This window comes from Lotus japonicus, chromosome 2, assembly GCF_012489685.1.
Source record: "Lotus japonicus ecotype B-129 chromosome 2, LjGifu_v1.2".
Taxonomy (NCBI): Eukaryota; Viridiplantae; Streptophyta; class Magnoliopsida; order Fabales; family Fabaceae; genus Lotus; species Lotus japonicus.
The window spans coordinates 79,617,689-79,634,006 of record NC_080042.1 but is presented as its reverse complement, the minus strand read 5'-3'; the positions used below and the strand labels follow the sequence as shown (position 1 = coordinate 79,634,006).

Sequence of the window (16,318 nt, the reverse complement as noted above, 5' to 3'; positions counted from 1 at the left end):
CTTGCGGGGATTGTCCCATTTGGGACTCCGATCTTGAAGAATTTTCTCTGTGGGGATGAGACAAAAATCATCCTAAGACAAGGGATGGGAGTGAGGATCACCCTCTCCACCCCGCGGAATCCCTGCGCCGTGTACATAGGTAAAAATTCATTAATACACTTAATAAAATAGTCAAGTAGCTAATAAAAAATACAAAGAATCATAAACATAACGATTATGTACTTCAAAATTTCAGTTTGAACAACACATATTTAATGAAGATAAAGATGTCGAGGTAGAGAAATATGTAGTTTCCATATTTAACCATTTGTAGTCTAGGTAAAAATTTATGTATTTTTTATTTTATTTTACTTTTAATGATGTGTTAGTGGTCCCATGGAAACCTTCGAGGAGGTGGGGATTGAGGATGGAGTAAAAATTCACCTTGCCACAGGATGGAGAGTGAGGATAAGGAAGAGATGTGGGATGGGGAGTGGACAGGCACTCCCCGCCCTCGCCCGTGCGGGTACCATCCCTAGTTAAAAGCTAAATATTTTCCTCAAACTTATCCCAATGCTAGTTATTTTTGGAGGAGTATTTTTAACTCTAGATGGGCTATTGATCGAGAATATTTTTGGAGAGTGGGTAATGGATTGAATATCAAGTTTTGGAGTAATAGATTGGGTACCTTCTTGTGATGATTTTAATTATGGTACACTTACCTGATTGACGCAAATTTAAAGTGGAAAGCTTCTTTGATTCAGGCTATTTCCCACCCTAATAATGTGCTAATAAAATACTCCAAACAACACTTAAATTTAACGAAATTGATCTCTCATGCGTAAATATGACGATAGAATATGTCTTTTAAGATTTACTAAAAGTAAAATATAGTCATTACCAAGACATACACGAAATTAGCTCAATGCAAAACCAAGAAACACTTACCTAAATCCAAAATGAAACAACTTAGTTAATTATTATGTCATGCATGACAGATGGTTAGGAGAATAGCGGTTTTCCGGAAAGAATGGTCTCTTTCTTCACATTGTAATAATCCACCCAACAAAGTACAACAAATCAAACAAACAATATTTATTAAAATATATTATAACACTTGTCCACAACACACATAAAACTCAGATAAATCTTCATATTGGCTAACAAGAATAAACTACACGCATATTTAACATCACATTTTTCATCAAAAATCTTAAATCATCGTATATATGAATTTCTCACATTCTTTTAATCATGGAATGTGAAACTTCTAACCCCCAATTCCCAATTGAATTCCCAACCATAACATGGTCACAAATTAGAAGGAATGGTTTCAAATTTCAATACAATATACAATTAAAAATTATAATAATTGGCTCTCTTTCTTCTGCAACATCCACTCCCTCATCTTCCTCTATTCTATTCATAAATCATCATCCAACTTCCATCCATCCTTCCACTATCCCCAACCTTCCTTTCCAGATCTCTCACCTTCCTCTTCTTCTCTCTGATGGTTATCGTTGGGATTTTGTTGAATTGATCTCCTTTTCCCATGTTAGATAGCATTTCCATTTCAATTCTCAAGGTATTTAATGGATTCTTGTTTGAATTGTTCTTCCATCGTTTCATTTCATAAAATTATCATCTTTTTAGATTGTAGTGTCTGATTTGCTTGGTTTGCAGTGGAGTGGATTGGATTGGATTGCCTGATAGATAATCACAAAGGTCCTGAACATCAAGGTAACCTTTTGCTGTTAATTTGTGTTCTGTCTCCAAGCATTTAGTTTGTTTTTCCAGTTATTTTTTAAAAATCTGTCTGAATTGTTATGTAGTGTTTTCATATTTGTAAATCACTTGTGAACTTCAACTTGATTTTGTTTTCATCTTCAGTTGGCTAAATATTCAGTTTTTGATCACACATGGCAATTCATCAGAGTTTCTGGCACTCAAATTTTAATGAAATTTATCAGATTTTATATGGAAGTCAATTGCTTCCATTTCAACTCTTTATATGGCCTTATGATGGAATGAAAGCCACCCATTTATAAGTTTCTGTTTATTACCTTTTACAAAAATGGATCAAAAAATGAAAAAAAAAGGGGCTTATATGCCCATTTATAGGTCTGCAATATATTTTCTTTTGTCATTTTTTAAACTGACTCAATTGATTTAGGCGAAATTCAACCATTGTTATGCGAAATTATCATCATATCACTGTACTCCTTCTATGCGTTTTCTTTTTCTTATTTGAAATATGTTCTATACCCAGTGTTGCGCATCTGTATCTGAGAAGTAGAAAACTTGCTAGATGTATAGTTTCAGTGTAAGAATGATTTTTCGTTGTTTCATTGATGGTTTGGTTGAGTGTTAGGCCACCAGTTCAGGGATTTTACTTCAGAGCCCTGACTCTGACCAGGGTTTTAAAATTGTGGTCGCAATCACAATTACCGCTGCATCGCGGAATTGCGGACAAATGCGGCCACAAATGCGGTCTCGCTGCCGATGCGAGGACTCCAAAACCTGTTACGTTGCGGCCACAATTGTTGTTGCGGACCGCAATTTGAAACCCTACTCTGAGCAACCCTGAAGCTTAAATACTTTAATTTGTGATTTATATTCAATAATATCCTTTTGCTTTACTGATTTACTCTAAAACTTGTGATTGTTCTAAAGTAAGCATTTACTTGCTAGGATTGTTAGCATTGTTCTAGAGACATATATGCTAAAATATAAGATGAAGATATGTATAGTCAACGTTGACCTTAATATTGCTTCTCCAGAATTTCATTTCTTAACATTCGCTACAAGTTATATATATTTTTTGGTATTTACTGAACTTGCAAATATCTGCTTCGAAACTTTTGCTTCTCATTTTCAAAAGTTAGTTTATGATTTATTTTACAAACTTCTGTTTCCTATGTGTTCTACCCAAAATTCCATTTCTATTTATCACAATGTTTTATCTAGATGTTACTGAAAGTTAATATTCATTTTGTCATCTTCATGTATTTCATTGGAAGCTTTGCAAAATTTAAATTATTTGATGCCAAGTTCTCCCTTCGCCCCTCCTTGCAGATAATTATTGGAAGCTTCAGTAATATTCTTTTAAAGCTACATAAGTTGATCTAGGCAATCACATTCCTGGGATAATGTTCGGGGGCAACAATGGAAACCGCTTGCTTCCTGTTTTTCTGGATGAGAATCAATTTCAGTGTCAAACTAATGCGACAAATCAGTTGCAGTTGTTTGGAAATTGTGAGTTTTCTCTTTCCTTTGTTCATGTGATTCTTTCATATTTGTCTGGTTCAATGCGTTCAATGTTACTGGCTATTTTGCTCTCTTTTTTTGGATTTTCAGTCAAGTGCAATTTTAATCTTTTACTTCCAACAACTTCATCCTCCTATTGCCCCTTTTGCCGAAGGCATGATGAAGGCATCTCTCCTTTCTTGAATAGGGTTGCAAGAGTTTAATATAATGGGCTATAAACTTGTGTTATTTATTCCAAGTGTGCAGTTTTTGCCTTTGTGCATTGCATGTACACATCAAATTTTGCAGGACATTGTCAATTTTGATTTTTCTGCACCTACTTTCCCTGCTTCCTTTCTATTTTGATCTTGAAACATAACAATGATAATGGACCCTGGCACGGTATTTGTATTGTTTGTATTGAGGCCTTTTTCATTACCTGTATCATGTACTGTGTCCAATCTATAAGGCTATAAACGGCTGATAATGTATATTATCTGTTGCTAGCTCTAATATTCCTATCTTCGGTTGTAAAACTAGAAGTTATTGACTTTAGTTTCACATTATCGTTTTATGCAGTTCCTTAAATTACATTTTAGATTAATTTATCTGTTCTCTATTTCTCTTTAATAATTCTTGTATTCTTGTATTTTATTTGTAGTTTTACCTTATCAGAGTGATGAACATAGAATATCTTTTGCAGTGCAAGCTGGACGCAATGTTGATCCAGTTAGTTACATTGGAAATGAGCATATCAGTTCCATGATTCAGCCAAATAAACGAAGCAGGGAAATGGAAGATATCTCGAAGAAGCAAAGGCTTCAGATATCCTTAAACTACAATGTCTGCCAAGATGATGCTGATTGGTCGGCAAGTATTCCAAATCCTAACGCTGTGTCAACAGGATTGAGGCTTTCATATGATGATGATGAGCGAAACTCATCTGTTACTTCTGCTAGTGGCAGCATGACTGCCCCACCTTCTATCATATTGTCCCTTGGTGACAATATCAGAACTGAGCTTGATAGGCAACAAGAAGAGTTGGACCATTATATAAAACTTCAGGTAACATATCAATATAGCTCTTTCTTTTTCTGGGAGCAAATGTTTTTTTGCTCAAAATATTTGTTTTCCTTAAAAAGGTAAGAGTGACTGGCCTGCAGCTTAATCCAATAAGAAAAGGGGAGAATACTATTCAAAAAAACTTAAGCTAGAATCTTATCAATTCAAACATATCACTATGCAGCCATTTTGGGAAGAAATTTCACCTTTTGTTGACAAACCTTTCATTGCCTAATTCATTAGGAGTTACTTTCTAGAAGAGTTATTTCTTTTTCAACACTTTATCTCTAAAGTTTAAATCATTGAGTTTTTCAGTGTGATGGCATTGTGTTTTGTAGCCTGTAGTGGGAAGTTTTGAAATGATTAATTTTCTATTGCGCAAAGATATATAGAACTGGAAGTTGTAGTTTGATTATGGATTTGAGATTTTGTAGATTCTTGGTTTGATTGTTTTGCACTTTTCTGAGATGTTATACCAACTCTTTCTACGCAGAAGGAACAATTGTCAAGAGGAGTAAGAGACATGAAACAAAAACACATGGCTTCTCTCCTCACTTCCATTGAGAAAGGTATTGGTAAGAAGCTGAGGGAAAAGGAGGAGGAGATAGAGAACATGAACCGTAAAAATAGGGAGCTAGCAGAGAGAATAAAGCAGGTGGCTGTTGAAGCACAGAACTGGCACTACAGAGCAAAGTATAATGAATCAGTTGTTAATGCATTAAGGAACAATTTGCAGCAAGCAATTTCACATGGGGTTGAACAAGGGAAAGAAGGGTTTGGAGATAGTGAAGTTGATGATGCTGCCTCGTATATAGATCCCAATAACTTCCTAAGCATTCCAGGTGCGCCTATGAAATCTATTCACCCGAGATACCAAGGCATGGAGAATCTTTCTTGCAGAGCTTGCAAAGCAAAGGATGTTTCCATGCTGTTGATACCTTGTAGGCACCTGAGCTTGTGTAAAGACTGTGACGGATTTATCAATGTTTGTCCAGTATGTCAAATGATAAAAACTGCTAGTGTCGAGGTGTATCTGTCTTAACTTATGAAGGGTAAGTTCTTATAACGGTGGAATATGCGTCGCTGTTTTTCTGTGTGATATATTTGCCTAAGTTCTTTATTTTAAAGTAAAAGTACCTGTCACTGAAAAAATGGAGTACACCAATGGATGTTTATCAAGTTTCTTGTTTAACAGCCTTCCTTCTTTGCAAGGGTATTTACTATTATCTTTTTTCTTTGAGCTCTACCTAATTAGTATAAAATTTACTACAACACATCACCTGTCCTTCCTTGTCTAGTTATTTAAACAAAAAGAGAATATAATTGTCTGTAAGAGAGAGAACACTGAGTCTTCTGCATTACAGTGATAGTGTGATACTAGAAATTTGCTCCATTAGTATGATTATGAATAGTGAACTCTAGTAGATGTTAAGAACACTCCTTAATGTTCAGTAAAAATCTATTGGAACTAACCAAAGTTATTAAAAAAAGAAAAGAGAGAGAGAGAGAGAGAACATAAAAATGATATGGTTTTGTAATTTCACATATATATAGATTATTCCATATATTATGTATAAGTATTTCAATTAATGCCTTCAAATTTAGTTTAGTGGAAAAGTGGGAATCAGTAACATCTACTCTGTACATTTTGTTTACAGAAGCCTATTTCTCTGTAAATCCATTACTGCCTCAAGAATCCTAAAATATTCGTAGAAAAGCGAGGAGTGCTCTCCCTCTAACCCATTTCTGCTAACTCTGTTACTGCCAGTAAGGTTGTTGCAGGGGCTCCCATCAATGATGAGATCAAATCCACCAAATTTGGTTATCCACTTCTTAAGCTGATTTGAAGAGACTTGTTGTACATCTTCAACCTCAATTAGATTACCCCTTTGGTTAGTCTGTTCCCACCAACTGCGAATGATGCTTCTGTTCACTTTAGCTATTTCCACTGACACCACATTTCTTAGCCTTATTCCAGCTCTATGCAGAGCAACCTCGGCACCCCCAATGCCAGAGAAGAGAGATAGGACATTAATGCCACTGGGAAATCGATCCTTTAAAACCGAAAGATGGTATGCAACAGTATCAACCTGAAACCAAAGGATGAAGATATAAAGCAGCTTAACTTTGATTAGAAAATATCATCTTATTATGGGTTGGTTTGTATGGAGAAGATCAATTGACATAAGGGTTGACCAAATAGAATAGAATCTATTAGTTCAAGAGAGGGTGACTTAGGAAAACTAAATCAAATCATTAAAAGAGAATTAGAGGTAAATAATCTGTCTAAAAACTTAAATTCGATAGAGCATTATAACATAGACTGATTTATTTAGCCAACCTCACCTATTGAGGAAAGGCTTCGATAGTTGGATGTTGTTGCATCTAATTATGGGTTGGGTTATAATGCCATTAACAAAAAGTTTGATTTTTCATTTTTTTTTATCATATCATCATAATAAAAATCTTCTGATGACAAGCTAACACTTAGATACATGATAGAAGAGGCATAAAAACCTGAAATGCATTTCCAAGTGCTTTGTATCTCTCTGTCCGGTTAACTCCACCACCTCTGGTGTGATCATGTGGGAACCCCATCAGCTTCTCATATTCATCAGGTTCAAGAGGTGCCACTTTGTTTTTCCCAACCCAGACCAAGTTCCACTTGCTACACTCTTTAAGCACATTCTCTTGGACATGTCGAGGAGGTTCTGCACCACACATTTCAAGCTCTTTCCTTATTCTATCTGTAACTGCACCAGAAGCTACTACAGTTAAAAGACAATTGAGTTTTGTTCTTCTGTCCCACGAAGGCCACCACTTTTTTAGCTGCAGGCAAAGCCTCTTGGATAGTCAGTGGAGGGATAGGAAGCAGGGGGGAGCGGTTGCGAATGGGAAGGTTATGAATGTATCCTCTTTTTCGTGAGGCAGCACAAAAGAATTTGGAATCAACAAATTCTGGCTCAATGTCAAATAGAAAACGTGATAGTTTACTCCAAACTCCTTTAGGAGCAATAGCCACGTTTTCAAAATAGAAGTATGGTTGACCTGCTACTTTACTTGGTAGTTTTCTTGCAACTACTGGACAGGGTCCATTAGGTATACTGAATCCTGTCATTTGACTAGAGAGATGTATCATCTCCACATGAACTGCCGATGGCTTCTTATTAGATATCCTGATGCTATTACATTTCTGATTGTCAAGTTTCACTCTCTTATTTGTACATGATGGATAAGAGTTATCTCTTGGCTGGCAGAGCTGAAGATGTAACATCGTTTAAGAAAACTACTTGCATTACTGACAATGTTAAACTACAAACCTTAAAACCAATTTGATAGGATTTTAAGCCACACCTTTTTATGAGTAGAAGCACACTCATCATGTTTGTTATTTGGTGGTTCTGGTAGAATGGAGTCAAGTTCCTCTCCTAATTGAGCAGCACAAATGAAATCTGTCAGCTCACAGATCTGGGCTTCAGGACCTGCCAAGTGTATGTAATAGTGAGAAATCAAAATATTGAAGTTGTGGAAATGGTTTGGAGCAATATTAAGTTCAATATTTTAATAAACAAAATAACCATCTGAGATTATTTAGTGTTACTGATAGTGGGAAAAAGAAAGAAAAAAAGGGAAATTTAAAAATATATATGATATGAAAAAACAATTATACATTAAACTTACCACATTTGTCTATAGCTATCAAAGCCTCCTCAAAAGGGTATCCCATATTCACAAGTATGGCCAAGGTTTCATCCTTGTCTAGATCAGTGTTTTCCTGCATGAAAGGAATTAGTTTAACAGAATTTTGATACACGATGTGAAGACAGGTCAGACATTAGACATGTAAAAAACAATCTTCTGATGCATCTATTTGCAAACAATTTTTATATATCCATATTCACTTTCTTCTTGTTGACAAGTCTCACTTAATGTTGATTAGAGATATGACCAAGATAACCTCTTATATATGAGAAGACAATGATCACCTCTTGAGCTAGCTTTTGAGATAGAGTTAGACATCCCAAATTGTTATACTTTTTCATCCCATTTCCACACAATTTCTCTTCCTATCTCTCTTCTTTTCCTATCAAACCACTAATCATATCTAATTCTCTCTCTTTTATTCGTTCATCAGTTTGCTTACACACGGTGAATCAATAAAGCATATTTCATTTTATCACAATCGTAACGTAAGATTAGTTATCTACCTGACTTCCGAGATAATTATCCTCATCCTCATCAGAGGTGTCAATTGGTATATCACTTGTCTTGGAAGAAGACCTTGGATTATTGTAAGCATTTGGCTCAGGATCCTCAATAGTCTGCAATATCAATGATGTTGTTAAAAAAATTATAGAAGGAAGATAGTTATCATATTGTTGTTGTCATTCACAAGTAGAAATGGAAAGTAAATAACATCCGTTTAGCTTTTCAAATAAAAACATTTTGAACTTGACATGAGATCACAAAAGCAACCATCCAATGAACGATAAAAACATTTTAAATTAAACAGAAATATTTTGGGTTAAATATGATTTTCTCCCCTCTAAAATTCATGTTTGGTTGTAGTCACTAATAAAATCTTATTGAGCCCCTGGAAGTGAAAGCTAAAGACTACAGTTTAAAACCCACTTCAATAGTACATGGATTAGAAGGTAGAACAACACAACAAATGTAGTGTTAGAGCTACTCACAGCAGTAAGTGTTAGCAGAGTTTCCAAAATGTCCTCCTCATTTTCTTCTCCTACCAGGGACAATAACAAAACTCACAATTACCATTCAAGTTAAGTAGTAGTAGTAGTAGTAATAGACAAATAGTTATTGAACATCAGTTGAGAAAAACAACCATTTAGATCAAGTGCTTTGGTCACTGCCTCTCTGGAAAATCCCATTCTCATAAAGTGAATAATCAGGTTGGAACGTTTGGCACCAGCGCTATTGGCCTTTCTCTCCTAAACAGAACATGGAATACTTGATCATTATAAAAGGAATAAACTTGTGTTATAGTGGATATAACTAATAGGGTGTGTTTGCGAGTGGAGTTTTGGAGAGAAGATAAATGAATGAAGAGGCTTCCAAAAAGCTCGTAATAAGAAGCCCTCCCCTTCCAAAAACAAAATAAAGTAACGCAACAATAGGTATCGGTCATATTGGTCAAAACATTAATTAATATTCTAAGCTTGTACTAACTCATAAATCAAGAAATCAAATATTCAACACATTAAGTCGGTCACAAAGGTCAAAAGTGATTGATTGAACCTTAGGTGAAAAGTTTGATTCTTCTCGGGAGATATGGGTATGGTATAGAATGAACCTTAATAAAGTTAGGGAAGGAAGATGAACTTACCATAATGTAGTTAACAGCTAGGTGAGAGGTAGGAAGACACAATGAACCCCTTTCCAAACACTACAGCAGGAACATCAAAGATTCAAGCTTTATCAGTCAGGCAAGAGAGAAGGAGCAAAGGAATTGAAAAACTCCATCTTTTTGTGGTTCATCACCATTAACCATTGCTAGTAAGTAGTAAGTAAAATGATGAAGCAGAGTAAAGAAACTTGAGGTAAAGGAAGCTTAGATCAGGTATGGAAAAACCAACCTGAAAGGAAGAAGATGAAGCAAGCTTGCTAACCTCGCCGAGTGACAAACACACGCTCAAACCTTAAACATTCAGATACTTCTATGAATCGTCTCCATAACCAAATGTGATATGTGTTGCATTTATGGGGCATGCACTGCACTCCTTTTCTTATTTGCCTTTTTTAAATGAGGATAAAATGAAATGAAATGGAAACTAGTATTTCACCTCATTTCACTACTTAACATCAATTCTTTATAATTTGAAGGAAATGAATTGGAATGGAAATTTGATTACCACTATAAGTATAAAAGGTTTAAATATGTTTTTATTCAATGAAAATATAGTAAATATTGTTTTTCGTTCATGGAATTTTTTTTTTTACATCGGAAAGATAAATTGCACCTGCCGGGAATTGATTCATTGACCTCCCCCACTCAACTCATATGTCCCTCGGCTTCTACCACTTGAGCTATCCTACGAGAACGAAAAAAATACTTTTCAATATAAAAGAAGTAATTTTTTTAACCATATCACAATAATTATTATTTTTTTCCTTTGTTGTGCTGGCCGTGTCTTTCTTTTCGACCTTTTTTTTCCTTTACATATTACATAGTATGGTTTGGTCAAATGAACTAATGGGTAAAAACCAAAGGTGAGCCACATTAGGGAAATGACACAGGCTGCAGTATAGACAGGAGAGAAAGCTTTACAGGAAAAATATGAAAGAGGGAAGATGAAAATTCCTCTCATGTGTCTGCGCCTAGAGCTAGCAACAAGGTACAACAAACTGAACAAAGTCAAATGGTGTATCAAGGAAATATCAAATGGCAGGGATTGAGCCAAAAGCAAGGGACAAAACATAGTCAATTGGAAGGAAAACTTGGGAGGTTGTGAATTGTGATCTCTTTTTATTTTTTTTGGTCAATTGAATTGTGATCTCTCTTTCCTTATTTCTGTGCCTCACAATTTCTGACTCTGCGTTGAGCAGTGTGTTGGGCTGAGCCCAATATATTGTGTGTGTTGTGTGTTATTTGGTTGTGATTGTGTATTATCAGTTGTGTTTGCTTTGATCTTTGTCTTAATTTAGGTTAGTTATCATATTTGTCTATGTTCATTAACTTATCATGATTCTATTTTAATTTTACTGTTAAAAATTATAGGAAAATTTGCAAGAAAAGTTCGTTGCAAAATTCGCAGGAAGCTTTTTTTTTTTGGGAAACTTAGGGCTGCACATGAGTTGGGTTGGATGAATTTTCAGCCTAATTAAGACCCGAACCGATCAAAACTGTTTGGGTTGGGTTGGATCGTATTTTGTGAAATTTCACCTACGAATCCGAACCAACCCAATCCGACAATCTTCGGGTTGGTTTGGATGGATTGATTGGATCGTTATATTAAAATAAAAATAAACCTAAAATATTGAAAAATATTAAAAAACAAGTACTTCAAGTCTCTAACATGCGATTACATCATAAGCTCATAACTACTGTCTACACACATCTATACAACAACACATAACTAAACAAGTACTTCAAGTTTTTAAATATGACAAGTAATTACAAATAAATTAGTCTCTAAGTCTCCTAAAAATCACTTAAATAGTATGACTTCAAGTCTCTATAAATTACATACCCTACTAGTAGGTTAGGTAAAAATTAAAATTATTAAAAATATATATTAAATAATATATTATTATTATATGATTGAATTTCGGGTTGGGTTGGATGGATTATTACGAAATCCGATATCCGATCCAAAGATGATTGGATCGTAATAAAATTCATCCGATGGACCCGTTTGCCCAATCCAACCCGCATTTTTACCATTGGATCAGATTGGGTTGGATGGATTTATTGGGTTGACCCGACCCATGAGCACCCCCGAAACTATTTCATAGCTAATGGCTAATGACAGCGAGTCACAGCCAAATTTCCAACACATTTGCGGCCAATTATGCCATTTCCTCAGCTAGTTGCTTACACTAATGTTCTATTTGGATGCAGATGTGAAAATGAGAGGAAGAAATATGAGAGGAAAGAATATATTAGAGGAATGAATATAAGAGATGATTTTAAAGTTGTTTGGATTTATAGAAAAAGAAGTGAAGATGAAAGGAAAAGTAAGAGTAATATATAAATTATTTATATAAGTAGTAATGATTTAATATGCAAATTAACTAATAAAACAAAAAATTACATTTTAAATTGATAGGAAGTGACGTTGATGTTAAAGTTCACATATACCTAGACATTTTCAATACCTTTTGCAAGTTTTCTCTCCAAATGTGGGTGGAAAACTTTCCAGGCAGTGTAGCTGTACGGATTTCCTCTTCACTTCCTCCCAACCCATTTTCATTGATGTTCCAAACATTAATAATGTTTCTTTCACACCTATCCTTGAGACGGAGAGATGTATAAAGGAAAGAAAAAGTAAGAGAGAGAAAGTTTGAAATGTGATAGATGATAAGAGGAGAGAGATAGAAATAAAAAGATGTGGAAATTGAGTGTTTAAAAGATGATGTGTGTATATATACATTTGCAATAATTATATCAACACTCAACTATCAAGTATCAGCTTCTTGTTTTTCTGAAACTATTGTGTTTAGATGGGAGGAACGTGAATTGTCATATGTTTGTTTATGTATTATACTCAATGTCTAATGATTTCTCCACCAGTGATTACCACCAATCTATTCTATTCATACACACTAAATGCAAACACCACACATACAACGAAATTCAAGCACAGGTAGCAAATGGCGAGAAGATCGGCATTTGTTTACCGTTATTAGAAACTAAAGTCGTGGATGGAAACCTGTTCGTCGGCGCCAGCAAAAATCTGAAGAGGACCCCTAAAGTGTAGGTGAGAGTTGGGTCAAGCCCACCATTCACGGGTTGACCCATTGAAGAGAGTTAGTGAGATTTTTATTTCACTCTAGTCCATTTCATAAGTGAACAAAAAAAAAGTCCATTTCACTTATTTTTCATTTCACCCACCCCATTTACATTTTTTTTTTTTTGTTACAAGAGGAAGGACACCCCATTCCATTAAGTCAAGGGGAATGAAGAGTGAAGAGTTCAGGGTTTGAACGCTTAAGATGACTAATTTACTAACATTTGCCTATAAAAAAACTAGTTTGAGAAAGTATTTTTTTATTATATTTTTTATTTTTCATCTTCTGAAAATAGCTTTCATTTTTTCAATTTTTTACGTTTAGAAAACATACTTGTTTTGACTTTTTGATTTAATTTTCATCATTGTTATCATTGCCGCCCCCATCGCCACCACCACTGCCATTGTCGTTGCCACCACCACTACCTTTATCGCCTCTAACTCCATAGTTGTTGCAGCCATTACCACCCCATCGGCCACCACCACCATCGGCCACCGCCACCAGTCACCATCACCATTAACACCACCTTCATCGCTGCCTCCACTGCCATTGTTGTTGTTGCCACCACCAACCTCCGCCGCTTTTTATTTCACGGGTTGGGGGTGGTGACGGAGGCGACTGCAGTGGTTACAAATATGATGCTGACAGTAGTGGCCGCGACGAAGGTGATGACTAAGGTGGTGGTGGCGCCGACAATGGTAGTGGTGGGTGGCGACAGTGGTGATGGAGGCAATAACGGTGGTGGCAGCGGCCATGGGGACAAAGGTGATGGTGGCGATGAAGATGACAGTGACAATGGTAGTGATAGTGGTGGTAGCTCGTTTTCATTTTCGGTGGAAATGAAAACTACATTTGTTTTTTAGTTTTGATCATATTTTGAAAAACATTTTCTAAATATCAACCAAACATGTTTTTTTTTTCAAAAAAAAAACAAACATGTTTTCAACTTTATTTTTTATTTTCTTTAAAAATAAAAATATAAAATAGACAAATCAATCAGACCGTTATATTTCAATTCCAATATATGTTGTATTGTCTTTTTTTTTTGAAAACAGAAGAATATTATTAAATGGAAAGAAAGCATGAGGACAACCCCCTCTATTAAGTCCATACAAAATCCTCTCCAAAACCCATCCTTAAGGTCAAAACATAGAGAATGTGTCTCATTAAAACCTTACTAGGAAAAACCCAATGAGAAAAAATCCTAGTGAAGGAAAAAGAGTACACAAAACTCTAGTAAGCCTAAGGGAACCACACAACCCACAATCTAATATCAATATCATATCAAAACATGAAAACCACAAAACTAGTAACACCTCAGTACTATGCCCAATACATTTCCTTCTAGCACACTATTACACCAAATTGGCATATCCCAACAGACTTCCTCCATGTAGTCAAGAAACCTGCATTATCCTAACATATCCTATATCCAAACATATCCTAAATATAACATGAGTTTAATAATTACTTTAAAAAAATGAGTTTAATAATCGAGTCATTTTATTTTATTTGGTTTAATCCAAACTTATCCAATACACAAACATATCCCAATAATATATAAATATTTAGTTTTTGTCCATGCATTTTTTTATTAGGTTCAATCTCTAATTTTCAGAAATCATCATAATTTGGTTTCAATCATTTTGCTATTTGTGGCAAGTGACCCCCAAACCAAACAAATCAGGTTAGATTATGAGTTTAATTTTGATGCATTGACAGCGTAAGGTTTTTTACACAATCAGATTTCAAAGATTTGTCAAGTCACTTAGTTTAATTAAATAAAAATTCGTCTTTCCCACATTTAAGAAATTTGATTGGTTGACGGTGTAAATCAAACTTTTTTCTCATAGATTACAGTGGTTTGTAAAAATAGGGACTGAATCATGATAATTTCTAAAAGTTAAGGACTCCGACTAAAAAAAAGTAGGGATCAAAACTAAACTTTTCTATATCATAAGGAAAAGAAAATATTTATGCAATAAAAAAATATCATTGGTTTATGTCGATAGCTCTTATTCGTCTTCGTGTCATTGTAAGAGACAAACACATGTATTTTGCAGAACAGTCTATAAGCCTCCAAGATATTGACATGTGGACCACCATGTAATCAATTGGGACCAATTGAGTGGCTGTTAATGCATAAATCTGGTAACCAACAGTGGAGAAGGAAAATAACAAAGAGGATATGCTTTCTGTTCTTCTATTTTTTGCTTAGTTAACTGGCTTGTTTTGTTTTGATTCCAGCAAAATGTTGGTCTCATGGCACATGGATTACAAATTTGATATAGATGAGATCTTTGCAATTCATCTTTACTTAGGATCAGATTGGATGGACATGACTATCTAAATCATTATCCAATATGCATATGTAATTAAGGGTCAATACTCAAAATTACAGAACATCAACACTTTTGTGTATCCAATATCTGAGAGAGTTGGATCTAAATTAGTTTTTCTTTGAGTATTACTATTAGTTAAGGGCATTCCTCTCTGGCTTTAGATGCCAGCATATATACTCTCTTGTTCCTAAATGCAACATCAAGGAGGTATACATGTTAAGTAGTCGACATGTTTGAATAAATACCTGAATCAACTACCTATTGTTAAAAAGTCATGCCTGCTTTGTCTTTTCATCTGTAAGTTCTGATTGTCATCAATATGTCATCACTAAAACTTATGGTCCCCTCCCCATTCCTTTATAGATTGAGAGTGTCACACATGTTATATGAATGTATTATTTAAAAGAATTCTGTATTGAGAAACATCATGCATAGCAAATGGTTACCAATTAAAGTACCATAACTCATATCTGTGGTGCATATGATGTGTTTGATATATTTGCTCAACAGGATCAAAAACTAATATTTTGAGTCTCTGATAAGAAGCAATTATACAGTGATTAAACAATGACACAATTTTAAAATTTTCTGCATAAAGTTAACAATCCATTATTTTTTCTGCTTATTGAAAACGTTAAACATCTTCTTCTCCTGCATGATAGTGGTACTTCTAGTTCTGGATATGGTACTTAATTTGGAAGCTGTGATCTAAAGGACACAGTGAACATTCCATAGTAGCAAAAACCAAAAGGGCATGCACATGGGTGAGCACATTGCACACTAATCAATCATAGCCAAAATGAAGTTGTTGTCTCTGTGTGTGATTGTGAAACGTGTCGCATCGTTATCTGCCCTGGGATAAGGGTCATGCGCCTGCATTATAGGCCATGGAGTTAAAGATAAAAGGACTCTGATGAGGCCCCTTCTTCCAAAGAATTATTGATCAAGCAAAAGCTTTTGGGGTTCAAAGCAATCCGTGAATACATGTTGTTGCTAAATTGGCTTTGTGTAGGCCATGAATACAAGGAGGTCCCGTGGGACAAACACATATATGATATATCAAAATGATAACTTTAGAAATCAAAATCTTAATATGATAACATTAACCAAAGTGTGGTTGATTCAAGTGGTTGGTGTTTAATCTCGAGTTTGAATCTCGTGTTTGAAAAAATCCCCGCCAAGAATCCATCATAATTGCCTACCATGAAAACAAAACT

The 16,318-nt window shown here is 35.0% G+C and overlaps 1 protein-coding gene and 1 pseudogene across 2 annotated transcripts; one reads left to right on the top strand and one right to left on the bottom strand.

Moving 5' to 3' along the window:
• The first annotated feature begins 1,215 nt into the window (after positions 1-1,215).
• LOC130740020 (E3 ubiquitin-protein ligase BOI) lies at positions 1,216-5,479 on the top strand. Of its 2 annotated transcripts, none has more exons than XM_057592506.1 (5): positions 1,216-1,564; positions 1,663-1,719; positions 3,055-3,234; positions 3,929-4,290; positions 4,781-5,479. In XM_057592506.1, exons 3-5 carry the CDS (start codon positions 3,129-3,131, stop codon positions 5,327-5,329), a joined length of 1,017 nt encoding a protein of 338 aa, XP_057448489.1. In that variant the 5' UTR covers positions 1,216-1,564; positions 1,663-1,719; positions 3,055-3,128; the 3' UTR covers positions 5,330-5,479. The 2 variants fall into 2 exon arrangements, with proteins under 2 accessions (XP_057448489.1, XP_057448490.1); XM_057592507.1 differs by having other exon boundaries at positions 1,633-1,719.
• A 318-nt stretch (positions 5,480-5,797) lies between these two features.
• On the bottom strand, positions 5,798-12,511 carry LOC130740019 (DNA (cytosine-5)-methyltransferase DRM2-like; annotated as a pseudogene).
• Between the last annotated feature and the right edge of the window lie 3,807 nt (positions 12,512-16,318).